The sequence below is a fragment of the Serinus canaria genome, chromosome 8 (assembly GCF_022539315.1).
Source record: "Serinus canaria isolate serCan28SL12 chromosome 8, serCan2020, whole genome shotgun sequence".
NCBI classification, from domain to species: domain Eukaryota; kingdom Metazoa; phylum Chordata; class Aves; order Passeriformes; family Fringillidae; genus Serinus; species Serinus canaria.
In genome coordinates this window covers 26,127,193-26,139,961 of record NC_066322.1, presented here as the reverse complement: position 1 = coordinate 26,139,961, position 12,769 = coordinate 26,127,193, and the positions used below count along the sequence as shown (strand labels likewise).

The 12,769-nt window shown below is 50.8% G+C and overlaps 1 protein-coding gene and 1 long non-coding RNA gene across 2 annotated transcripts in view; one reads left to right on the top strand and one right to left on the bottom strand.

Annotated features, from left to right (window-relative positions):
- Positions 1-816: 816 nt before the first annotated feature.
- The window catches only part of TNR (tenascin R), a 29,178-nt gene continuing 17,225 nt past the window's right edge, over positions 817-12,769 (top strand). Inside the window, exons 1-6 of the mRNA XM_050977604.1 lie at positions 817-1,439; positions 4,120-4,596; positions 5,600-5,863; positions 6,676-6,791; positions 9,184-9,334; positions 12,370-12,639. Coding sequence (XP_050833561.1) covers positions 944-1,439; positions 4,120-4,596; positions 5,600-5,863; positions 6,676-6,791; positions 9,184-9,334; positions 12,370-12,639 — 1,774 coding nt within the window. The 5' untranslated portion in view covers positions 817-943. The remainder of the gene's footprint in view (positions 1,440-4,119; positions 4,597-5,599; positions 5,864-6,675; positions 6,792-9,183; positions 9,335-12,369; positions 12,640-12,769) is intronic.
- Positions 5,879-12,769, bottom strand: part of LOC127059867 (uncharacterized) — a 34,142-nt gene continuing 27,251 nt past the window's right edge. The window contains exon 6 of the long non-coding RNA XR_007778172.1: positions 5,879-5,970. This is a non-coding gene — a long non-coding RNA (uncharacterized LOC127059867). The remainder of the gene's footprint in view (positions 5,971-12,769) is intronic.

The window sequence follows — 12,769 nt, the reverse complement described above, 5'->3', positions numbered from 1 at the left end:
CTGTGAGCATGGTCAGTGCCATCCCATTGCAGAGAGTTATTTCCATTTTTCTTGCTTTTCCTAAAAAACAGGGCGAATAAAAGAGCCTACCAAAGAAGTTCCAGGTGTTGGAGAGAAACCAGCAAACGTATGTTTTCACTCAGCAGTAGGGTAATGGGAGAGGGATGTTCCCCAGGAAGCTGGAGAGGAGCTCCAGAGCAGGAGGGCCATTAGAAGCAAGAGGTAGCAATTGCTCAAGGTTTTGGCATTGGCAGAGGCTGGCAAAGTAAGATGTGATAAGTGTTCCAGAGATAAGTATTTGCTGCTTTGATAGCACCAGATTAATTGTTTCCTAAATAAAAAAAAAGCAGTAACACAAGAATCTGTCTTTGTCACTGCTCAAGGGCTATGACAAGGTGTTCCCACCAGCCATGGGTTCCATTCAGGGTTGATTTAGGCTCCACCAATGTCACAGCTGGGACAGCCACAACACACAGAGTAACACCATACAACATCAGAAAGCTTCAACCCATACAGACTGTCACCAGACCACTTCAGAAGGCTGCAAGGGTCTGCCCCTCTGGTCTTTAGCCCAGCCTTTTATCCCCCTGATGCTCACACATTGCACCTGTGTGCCCTCTGTTCCCTTTGGTGGTTGCTCAGTGCCCCTGGGCACTCCATGGCTCATTGCTGGCAGTGCTGCTCACCTGCTGCTCACAGCTGTAACCAATTAGGGATGAGGCTCGGCCACAGCCCCACTCCCAATCACCCCAAACTGTGTCCTTACACACCAAAGCCAGCAGGACTGCATGTGGCTGGAGCTGCCAAGAAGGATTTGTCTCTCTGTGCTGAGCGTAGTTTCAATGCTAACACCAACCACGCTCTTTTGCTTCTGTGTTCCCAGGTCCTCCCCACTCTTGGCTGACCAAGACTAGCTTGGAAGGCTCTCCCTTCTCCCAGGAAAATGGGGACTGATGGTGAAAACACCATCCTGAGGAGTGTGGTCATCAGCTTCAACTTGCTTCTGCTGGGCGCTGTCCTCAAGCCGTTTGAGTGCCGCCTGGAGACGACGACAGAGCCGGCTGAGAGGACAGCCATGGATGAGGCAGCTGGCCTCACCAACTGCAGCCCACCCGTCAAAGAGCAGCCCATGGTCTTCCACCACATCTACAACATCAACATCCCCCTGGACAGCTGCTGCTCGTCCATGTTCAAGTCTTCGGGCGAGGAGGTGAGTTCAGAAGACGACCGGCTGGCAGAGTACACGGAGCAGACCTCCGACAGCGAGAGCCAGGTCACCTTCACCCACAGGATAAACATGCCCAAGCAGGCCTGCAAGTGCTCCACCTCCCTCCCATCCCTGCAGGAGCTGCTGAGCAGGATTGAGATGCTGGAGAGGGAGGTCTCCATCCTCCGGGACCAATGCACCTCCAATTGCTGCCAAGAAAATGCAGCCACAGGTAGTAACGCCATCCTGTTAGCTCTTGCTGGGGGCTGAGGGCTTGAGAGAGAGGCAGGAGAAATGATGCAAAACCTGGTGGTGCCACTCACAGTGTGACAGAGGAAAACCAATGTTTACCCACCATGGGGCTGTGGCTTTCGTGAAAAAACTTAGCTTGAGTCCTCTAAGCCAGGAAAAGCCCTGGGAGGGCTTTGGTCACTTGAGTGCCCAGGCCACGCTTGCTGTGAAAACTCTGTAATGGAGAGAGAGCTGAACCCTCTTTAGGGATGAAATTACAGCTGGTTAGGGGTGAGCAGGGGGATCTCCCAACTCTGCAGTCCTCCCAACACTCTTAGACATGTGCCACTGCTTGTGGGACAGGGAGCAGAGATGTAGCTGCTGCTCTCCTGAGCTGAAGGCAGCCCCATGGGAGCTGGCAATAAGCCTCTTCCTCTTCTCTGCAGGGGGAGTGAACACATCTGAAAAGCTGAGTTAAAAAAAATAAAGAAATAAGCAAACAAAACCTAAAAAAAAAAAAAAGGCACAAAACCATCAACATGATACTCCATCTGAATAAAAAGATGTGATTTTGTGGAGACCTCCAAGACGTCTCATGAGGGTTACTCTATTAAAGGCAGCCCCTCGTTCCACCTCAGCTGTCCCCCAGGGCCAGGAAAGCAGCACTCAGCTGAAATGAGATGGGTCAGGAAGGTTTGGGCTGGGAGCTGGATTTCCATGGTCCAGGAGCCAGCATACTGATAGTTCTCCTTGCCTCAAGGAACAGGGGCTGTCCCAAAGGGCATCCATCCCAAATGCAGCCCAGCCCTGCTCCTGGCTTCAGCACACCAGGGGCTCCTTTCAGGGAAGAAAACACGAAGCAAGGAGAAACACACAGGGCACCTTTCTGGGGGGAAAACTGCTTTTCACACCAAGAACAGCAACAGAAAGGAAGAGAAATTAAAACCAAATCTTTTACCTCCAATACTCACTGCATTTTTCATTTTAAAGTTTTGCAGCTATTAGTTTGGTTTTTCCAGTGGTAGCCCAACACTTCTGTGTGTAGGACACATTAAAATGAAATGGGTGCAATCACTCCTCAGGTCAGGAGTTCCACCAAAGTTGTGCTGTCAGGGAGGGAGAAACAAGGATGGACACACAGCAGGGTGGCTTGGGCTGGCATCTATCATGTGGCCAGTGGAAGTCAGTGTGTTCCCAGCCATGGCTTCAGCCCACATCCCTCCCAATGCCACATCCCCCAGCTGCATTAATAACTAAGACAAAACAGGAAACACCAGTCTGTGCAAAGTGAGGGTTAAAATCACGTAGGAAATGCTCTGGGAAAAACCTGTTTTAAAGGAATTAATTTGAAACTCTGATGGGCCTATTTGGGTTACTTGCAACATGCATAGACAGTCCCATTAAATATTCATTGCTTGGTGGAGTCCCCACTCCCATCACAGATGTGCCGAGCTAAAACTGGAGTAATTTCATTTATTTTTACCAGAGTTGCTTTCAATTCACTGCACTGCAAAGGAATCAGGATGCCTACCCCACCACCCAAGGCAATTTCCCTGAGGAAAGCCTCTTTTCTCCAGCACGCTTACGAGCATCCTCTCTCATCTTTTGATAACTCAGCTAGAGGCTGAGATCTGAAGAGATCCTGACTGGCATTCCCAGTGTTTGCAATTTGGATGGGAATTGTCCTGCAAAGTAACCCAAATGTGCCTGTCTGGCACAGCATGTAACTGAGCTGCTTTTACATGTGCATCTGCTACATCCCCCCACTGGAAGAGCGGCTTGGAAAGGTCAGCTAGGATGGAAAATTTAGCTGGGGACAGAGTCCTGAGCCTTGGGGGTCTGTGGGGTGCAAAGGTTTCCCATGGTTTGGAAGAGGCACAGAAAGGGTTTCTGTTCTTCCTTGGTTCACGTGAGGAAAAGCAGTACAAATCAGCAAGGAAAAGTTAGCCTGCCTGGGATAAACCCTTGGCTGGAGCAATGGCTCTGTTTCAGGGCAAAACAGGGGAGCATTAGCAGTGTCAGTGACTGCTGCCTTCATCCCCCTCATCCCTCCTCACCCCAGGCCATCCTGTGCAAGGCTGCCAGCTAAAGAGGGAGCATTAGAGGTGCTGGCCACTGAGCCCTTGTGCTGTCCCTACTTTTCCGCAACCTCAGTGTGCCCAAAGCCAGCAGTTCTGTCCTAATCAGGTTCTCCAGGATAGGGATGAGGATGATGCCTTTGGGTACAGACCTACTTCGCAGAGGAGAGAGAGAAAGCAGCTGGGGATCTCTCAGCTGTAAATAGGAGAAGTGGGTAGATGTCAGACCAGAGGAGTCATGGCTAGTGCAGAGGGTTTGGCCAGGGAAGGTTTTTTCCCAGTAAGAGGTTTAGGGAAGTTCCTATCAACTGACTGCTGAGCTGGAGAGAAACCAGAGGGAGCACCTGCACCACCACAAGGCTGATGGCACCCATAATTACGGGGGCCACTGCTCCCTAGGGAAAGATCCACCCAAACCCCACCAATTCTTCCCTAAAGCCGCCAGTTTGCCAGAGCTGGGCATGCTCAGAGGGAGAACTTTTCCCCCTCGCCCCACACCTGCCGCCCTTCTCTAGCCCTTCCGAGGGCTGACCCGAGACCAAACCTGACCTTCTGCCACCTCCCACCCGCTGGCTCCTGACCCTCGGTCCCGCATCCTTGCAGGGCAGCTGGATTACATCCCGCAGTGCAGCGGCCACGGGAATTTCAGCCTGGAGTCGTGCAGCTGCGTGTGCATGGAGGGCTGGGCGGGCAGCAACTGCTCGGAGCCGCGCTGCCCTGGGGGCTGCTCCAGCCGCGGCGTGTGCCTGGAGGGACAGTGCATCTGCGACAGCGACTACGGGGGCGAGGACTGCTCGCAGCTGCGCTGCCCCGCCGGCTGCGGCTCCCGCGGGCTCTGCGTGGACGGCGAGTGCGTGTGCGAGGAGGGTTTCACCGGCGACGACTGCTCCCAGCTGCGCTGCCCCCGCGACTGCTCGGGCCGGGGCCGCTGCGTGAACGGCACCTGCGTGTGCCGGGAGGGCTTCGCCGGCGAGGACTGCGCCCGGCCGCACTGCCCCGGCGGCTGCGGCGGCCGCGGCGTCTGCCGCGATGGGCTCTGCGTCTGCGAGGGAGGCTACGGCGGGCAGGACTGCTCGGCAGGTAGAGGGGGGGGTGTGTGAGGACTTGAGCCAGACTTAAGTGTTGCATAAGCAAGGGTTTCAAGGTGGTCGGAGTCCCATAGGACCTGGGAGAAATCCATACCTGGTAGAGAGCATCACTTAGGACACACTGAGCACCGCCCCCCTCCCCCCCCCGCCCCGTTATCCATGTCCCCAAAGACACCATGGACAAAACTCTGGGAAGTGAGCAAAAAGCTGGTGAGGTTCATCCTATAGCCAGCCTGGGGCTATGGATAAATCAGGAATGGGATGAGACTGCTAGGGACGAGTCTTCAGCTGGTTTATTTTCCAGCATCAGCCTCAATGTATGGTTATGACAATGGGAAGATGCCACCAGCTCACATCCCAGGCAGCAGACAACTTAATGTTACAACTTACTTTAAAAGTTTTTTGACCAACCACACAAAGCAAAAGCACATTGACAGTAGTTCTATCCAAGCACTATAAGCACACGTACCTTTGGTTAAAACAGTGCTTGGTTATTTAGAATATAATTCCTGCTTGTAAGCCTTAAAACACAATACACAAAACTCCATTATTAAGCTTAAAACTTCCTATTATCTTACTTAATATACTTTCCTACAACTTAAAAATTATTCTAAACAAACATTAATGCACAAACCATTGTTCTATTTATCCTTACTTTTCTACTTCTTACCTAATTTTTTTTCCACTAACCAATTTTATAGCTACTGCTTGACTCTAATCACAATTCTACTATCTCTAAAACCTATCTTTTACAATTTTCCCAAAACTCTCTAATTTTATAAATGCCAACACATCCCAGCATGGGGGCTAAACCCTTACTGCATCAGGTTCTCATGAGCCTTTACCTTGTTTTAACTGTTCAGACAACCACAGCTAGCCCATAACCCCCAGCCCGTGCCTGTGGCCCACCAGCAGACCTACACAGCCTCCCACAGGAGTGGAAGAATCAGCCCCACACACCCTGACACTCTCTATACCTCTGTCCTTCCCACCAGTGTCTCCCCCTGAGAACCTGCGGGTGACGGCGATCAGCGACAGCTCCATCGAGCTGGCCTGGGACAGCCCCGGGGCCGCCACTGAGTACGTGGTGTCCTACCAGCCCGCCGTGCCAGGGGGCACCCAGCTCCAGCAGAGGGTGCCTGGGGACTGGAGCAGCATCAGCATCACGGATCTGGAGCCGGGTGTTGCCTACAATGTCAGCATCTATGCAGTCATCAGTGATGTCTTCAGCATCCCCGTCACCTCCAGGGTGATGACCAGTGAGTATCCTACTGCCCTTGTTGCTTGCTGCCCATGGATCCTGAGGGGATGCTCAAGCTGGCTCACTTTTTACATAAAAAAACCTTCTAGCAGCAGAAACTCGAGCCTTCAAATAGAAGAAAAAAAAGAAAAATAAATTGTATCAGTATAGGGATATAGGAAAGGAGGAAATGTGTCCACCCTCTTCAGAAAGACTCAGTTTGGATGAAAACCTGGATGTCTAAAAAGAAGAAAAAGCTTCCAGAGTTTGGTTGAAGCCCCCAGAATGTGGCCCAAAAGGTTACATTTTTTCCTCAGAGAAAATACTGCAATATAACACATAAATCTCAGGTTCTCCTCGCCCTCCTGAACAGATGATTCCCCGTGATGACACCCCATGATGTGGGTGATGGTGCAGCAAGAGGGGATGCTGCTGTGCATCAGGAGAAGCACAGTCCTGACCAGGACCGTGATGCACAGAGGAAAACAGGAGTATCAAGCTGTAATGCCAGCCTCCAGAGAGGTTTCTTGGAGATAAAGGATACAGAGGGCAGGGGAAAAACAGAAACTATTCAGACCCCCCTTTGCAGCCCCAGCATTCACTCTGTTCACACCATAGTGCAGTGGGATGATGTTTCAGTGTCCATAGGTCCAGGCATTTCCCTCTTTTCCCTCCAACCCACGTGGAGCAGGGAAAAAGGAATTTTGCTAACAGACACCAGAAGTTTCCCTGGTTTTGTTGCCCAGATAACAGAATACCCACGGGGAGCAGGGTGGGCACAGCATGTGCACACCCACCCTGCTCTGCTCACCACCCCCTGCTCCCTTGCAGACCTCGCCACACCGCAGGGGCTGAAGTTCAAGACCATCACAGAGACAACAGCAGAGGTGCAGTGGGAGCCCTTCTCCTTCCCCTTGGACGGCTGGGAGATCAGCTTCATCCCCAAGGTACTGCTGCCACACCCCTGGCACTGCAGGGCGCACCCAGTCACCCTGACAGCACCCAGGGAGTGCACCCTAAATCAGCCTCCAGTCACCCCCTTCCCAAAACACCCAGCCTGTCTTTGCCATTTCTGTGCTGCATACCAGACTCCCCAGATTGCCAGCCTGCACTTCCCCATTAGTTTTTGTGTCAAGACATGCGTGTCCTCAAAGAAATGTCCCCCCCAAAAAAATGGGGAAAAAAACCCTTCCAGCCTCACTCTTGTTTTCACACCCTTTTTTTCCTTTCCATCTCCTTTGCAATGACTCTTTTCTCCACCTCCTCCTCCTCTTCCTCGCCCTGCTCTCTACACTAAGCTCCCCAAAGCAGCCTGGATCAAAGTGAGCAGCTGCTGGCTCTCAGACAAGAACCTTCAGCCCCCCCCGAGTCACATGCACAGTTCATTCCTGCCATGGAATTTTAATCGCAGTGACGAGCAGGTAGAAACCGTGCCAGAAAAGATGAAAGGATAAAAATGTTGCCCTAAATACCCCATATTTTCTCTGCACAGCAACTAAAATTGTGCATCGAGTATTTAGTCTATATTCATAATTTCTACACCATTTAGCCATAAGTATAGCTTCAATTGTACATGGAGCCTCTTTATAGGAGATTTCAAGCACCAGCAGTAAAAGAAATGCTGATTAAGGGCTCAATTATGGTGTTTTCACTTGTACAAAACCTGCACTGGAATCAAAGGCAGCTCTGGGCAGTGGAGAACTGCAGATTTGGCCCCAAAGTTTTAAATACTCTTAACTATGAAGTATCATTGCACAGCACAAAGCAAGGGCCCCATTGCCCTAAATAACTCAATTCTTTCATTTCCAAAGGGTTGCTGGGAGATTATTGATGTGATGTTGGCTACATCCACATGCAAATTGTGTCAGAAGTTGAAGTTCATGTTATGCAGGTATAGACCCTGGGATAATTTGCAGTCACCATCAGGTGATCATTCAGGAATTAAGCTGAAAAGTATAGCAATGACAATATTTTTTTGGTAGGAAAAATAGCTCTTTCAAACATTTCACTATTACTCAGGAATTAAGCTGAACAGCATCCCCCTGAAGCAAATGAATACAAATCATTGTTTCTTTTTTTTTTTTTTTCCTGTTTTTAAGCTTAAACTTAAAAATACATGGGAACATTTTGGGATTTAAAGATAAGATGCAAAAGGATGGCTGTTCCTGGATGCAGGGTCTTGGGTAGGGAAGGGATGCAGCTCACTGGGCTTTAAAGTTCTCAAATCCATGAGTTGAGACATGGAGTCACAGTCATGCTCCTGCCCATCAGCTGCCAAAATTGGCCTCTCTGGAGTCTCCATCATTGCCTTTTCCCCTAAAATTAGGCAAAGGGTGCTGTGTCCTTTACTGCCCTGCAGGCAGTGCTTGCTTGGGTACATGCCAAAACATTGCCACACCTCAAACAAACCCAAAACCCATTCCCAAAGGCTAAAAACAACAGAGTTATAACTGCAGCATCACAGCCTCTGAGAGGAAAACTGACCTCCCTGTCTTCCCCAAACTGGGTGAAGAAATGCTAATTTGGTCCTCAGCAGCCCAACGAGGATGCTTGCAGCTTCCTGCAGAGCTTTCCACTCTCCTTCCATGGTCTCTGTGATGCTCTCACCCCCACAAAAGCTGGGTCAGGCAGGATTGCCCATCTGCTTCCTGCACTGGGGATGGGGTGGGAAAAAGACAAAGAGAAGACAGATTTAGCAAAGAAAATTAGGAAAGGTAAAATGGCAACTGATGGCTAAAATGGAAGGTTTCCTGTTTAATGAGAAAAGGGATGAATATGAAGTGAGAGTTATGTGCAAAGATTTGTTTAGCATGTTATTAGTGAAGACAGCAGCAAGAAAAGATCTTTTGTCCAGGCACTGGCAGGAAAGGTGACATGTGCAGTGGTTTAAAGCCTCACAGTTTTTCAGGGCAAAACCACAAGGCATAAATGAGTGTACTAAAGATGGCTAAAAAGCAGGTGACAGCAAAATAAAGACCTCACAGCTTCATACCTATACATCAACAACAAAAGTCTCCTGGCACCTGAAGAGCAGGGAAAACAAGCCTAGCCAAGGCTTTGGTTTAATCATCTTTCCTCTTTCTGAACAGCAGAGGCACAAATATACAGAAGCTGGGGAGGGAGGAGGGATGGGGAGGATTTTGCAGCCCAACACCACAAGCACTCCACGCTTGGTGGGTGACTTCATCCCACCTTTCTCCCTCCATGGTGGGGTGTGCCAAGGTGACCACACGATCTGGGGAAGGATGCAACATGGGGGGCACCTCCTGTTTGTGCATCAGTCCCCCCCAAAACACCAGCTGGTGGGGGAGGGTTAATGCTTGTTTCATTCCCTGACAGAACAACGAGGGTGGTGTGATTGCCCAGCTCCCCAGCACCGTCACCACCTTCAACCAGACGGGGCTGAAGCCAGGGGAGGAGTACACTGTCACCGTGGTGGCCCTGAAGGAACAAGCCAGAAGCCCTCCCACCTCTGACAGCGTCTCAACCCGTGAGTGAGCCTCACCTGGGGGCAGCACAGCAGTGCCCAGGGCTTGGCCCCAAAATAAAGTCCCATGGGCAGGGATGAAGCTTGCAGCCAGCATTGCAGCCACAGCTTCTTCATGCAGCATTTTGTCCCTCTCTCTCCTAAAGTGTCACAAGTGCAGAAACTGTGGCGAGGTTAATGGGGCTGGGAGTGAAGACTCAGTTCTGCTTTTATTGTATATCTGGATAAATTATTCTTCTCTGCTAATCTCACATTTTGGAGGCTGGATGCCCTCAAGAAATATATCTACAAATTTATTACTTGCTCATACATAACAGATTAAAACTCCCACCCACTTTTGTGCCACTAAATGCCCTCAACTCCCACCTATTCAGGCAAATCAGGCAGCAGGGCAGGGAGCCAGGAGCAACAGCATGTCCCTTCCTAACCAATTTGTTTGCCCACTCACTGGTCCATCCTGTAGACCAGAGAAAATTCAGCTGGGTCCTCTTGCTGAAGGAGATGCAGTGATGGGGAGAGCTCACAGGGGAGAGGAGTCTCTTCACACCAGATCTGGTGCAGTCTGCCTTGAAAGCCAGGCTGACATCTGCAAGCTCCACCTGAGCTGTTCCAAGAGGAAACAGCGCTTAAATAGCTGCCGGGGGGTTGTAATGAGGTGCTGCTAATTGAGGCAGCGGTGAGAGTGAAGGGAGGGTCCCTCCACCGCAGCAGTTTGTTGCAGGGCTGATATTCCCCAGCACAGTCCTCTCCTCCTGCTTGGCCTTCACGTTCAGCTCGACGTGGCTTAATAGAGACATCTCCTGGTCAAGCCAGAAACTTCCTTTCCCTGGGAAGTCAGAGAAAATAGAAGCTGCTACTTCAAACTCAAGGGCTGACCTTTGCAGGGAGTGCAGGTGGAGCAGAGGGCTCCAGGATCTGTGCTCCGTGGAGGCATCCCTGTGCTGGCACGTCTGCCTTCCTCTGCAGCATCCCCAGAGCTTCATCCCCACCACCCTTGTTCTTCCTCAACATCTCGTGCCAGGAACAGGCAGCAAAGGCATGGTTTTATGCCACACAGCTAAGTAGATGTGAATCATCTGGATGGCTGGACAGCAGGAAGCAGTTGGAGATTGAGAGTATGCATGACCTGGTCCTGGCCAAGCTGGACAGCCAGCTCCTACCTGAACACTGGGATCCCAGCTGTGCTGTTTTGCCCCCAGACCTCATCTCACTACTCCAAATTCCTCCATGTCCTTTTCTAACCCCCCTCCCACCAGTCCTTCCCATCCCTGCCCACATGCTTGTCCCCCAGAACTTCCAGGTGCAGTGTTCAGCAGACCCTTATCGTATATTGTCATTATATTAGGTATATGTATATATGGTATGGTCTGAATTACAGGTGGCTTTTTCACCCACCTTGTGATCATCTAAGTGGTAACACAGGCTGCCCAGCAGGCTTCATGCATGAGCACTGCCAGGGCACAGGAGTGATGGCAAGGCTTGGCTCCATCCATCCATCCATCCATCCATCCATCCATCCATCCATCCATCCATCCATCCATCCATCCATCCATCCATCCATCCATCCATCCATCCATCCATCCATCCATCCATCCATCCATCCATCCATCCATCCATCCATCCATCCATCCATCCATCCATCCATCCATCCATCCATCCAAGTCCTGCTGGATTCAAAGCATCCATCAGCCAGGCTTGAGCCCAGGATGTCCAAAGGTTGAGTGTTGGGGGGGTGGAGGAAGGAAGGGCCCAAATTTCTGCCAAAAAAAAAAAAAAAAGTAAGCCGAAATGTCCAAAAAGGTCTCCCAGCAGATGCCTGGTATGAATTTTTCTAAAAACTGTTTACCTGAAAGGTTTTTTTGGACACCAGCCATAGCCCCACACCGATCTAGTTATGAAGATTCACCAGAGCAGTTTCATTTTCTCCTCTCTTCCCATTGCCAAGACAGCAACAGCTTTATGAGCTGCTTCCTCAGTTTAAGGACAAACCAGGAGCTGGCACCAAAGCAGGAACATTTCTAGAGACATTCCTCAGTTCTCAACACTTGGATCTTGTCTTTGGCCCCACGTTATTTAACACATTGTCAACACTTTGAAAAGACATAATACTGTTGCTGATAAATTTTGCCAGTGATGGAAAGGATCAGAAAAGAGTAAATTGCATAGAAGAACATCAATAAAAGTTGTTTGGATATTTTGAAGAGCTGGGCACAAAGGAAAATTACGTGTTTTTTCAATGCAAAAGTACAAGCAGCTATCTAAGAGCAAAGAACGTGTGTTGCAGTTAGATATGAGAGTTTTATATCCTGGGAAATACCACCTGAAAAAGCCAAAGAGGAATTATTGTTGACAACCAGCTCAAGAGAAGGGCATTATAGCTGTGAGGGGTGTCAATGAGAGAGCTGCTGAGTCCTGCTCTGGTGTCTACAGAAAGTGGAGAAGGTTCAGGTCCCAGGAGGTTGGGACAAGGGACTGGGAACCCATGAGGACCAAACCCCCCAAGTATCTTGGGGTCAGGGTCATGCCTCTTGCCCATGCCACCTCTCTCCCTGTCCCCAAATACCAATGTCAGCCACTTTGAAGGTCAGCCTGAAGCATCCCTGAAGCTAGGTGTCCCCAAAGCTTCCACCTTTCCCCATCCAGCTCTCCCAAATGCTGGGAAATACCACCTGAAAAAGCCAAAGAGGAATTATTGTTGACAACCAGCTCAAGAGAAGGGCATGAGTTGCATTACAGCTGTAATGAGTGTCAGTGAGAGAGCTGCTGGGTCCTGCTCTGATGTCTGCAGAAAGTGGGGAGGGTTCAGGAAAGAGCCAGGAGATTGGGACAAGGGACTGGGCAAACCCCCCAAGTATCTTGGGGTCAGGGTCATGCCTCTTGCCCATGCCACCTCTCTCACCTTGTCCCCAAATCCCAGTTCCAGCTGCTTTGAAGGTCAGCCTGAAGCATCCCTGAATCCTGGCATAGGATAGCTTTCCCCTTTCCCCATCCAACCCTCCCGAAATAACAGGTACCCGTTCCCCCCCCCCACTCCGCAGTCATCGACGGCCCGACGCAGATCCTGGTGCGGGACGTCTCGGACACGGTGGCCTTCGTGGAGTGGAGCCCGCCACGTGCCAAGGTGGATGCCATCCTGCTGAAGTACGGGCTGGCGGACGGGGAGGGCGGCAGGACCACCTTCCGCCTGCAGCCCCCCCTCAGCCAGTACTCCCTGCAGGCCCTGCGCCCCGGCGCCCGCTACCACCTTGCCGTCAGCGCCCTCCGGGGTGCCAACGAGAGCCGGCCGGCCTTCGCCCAGTTCACCACAGGTAGCTAGCTGGCCTTGCTGGGAGAACTGCGTTTTTGGGTGAGAACTGAATTTTTGGGCGTGAATTTTTGGCTTGCTGCCGGCTGCAGATGGGCTGTCCTGCAGCAAGGAGGAAAAACGGAGGGGTTTTT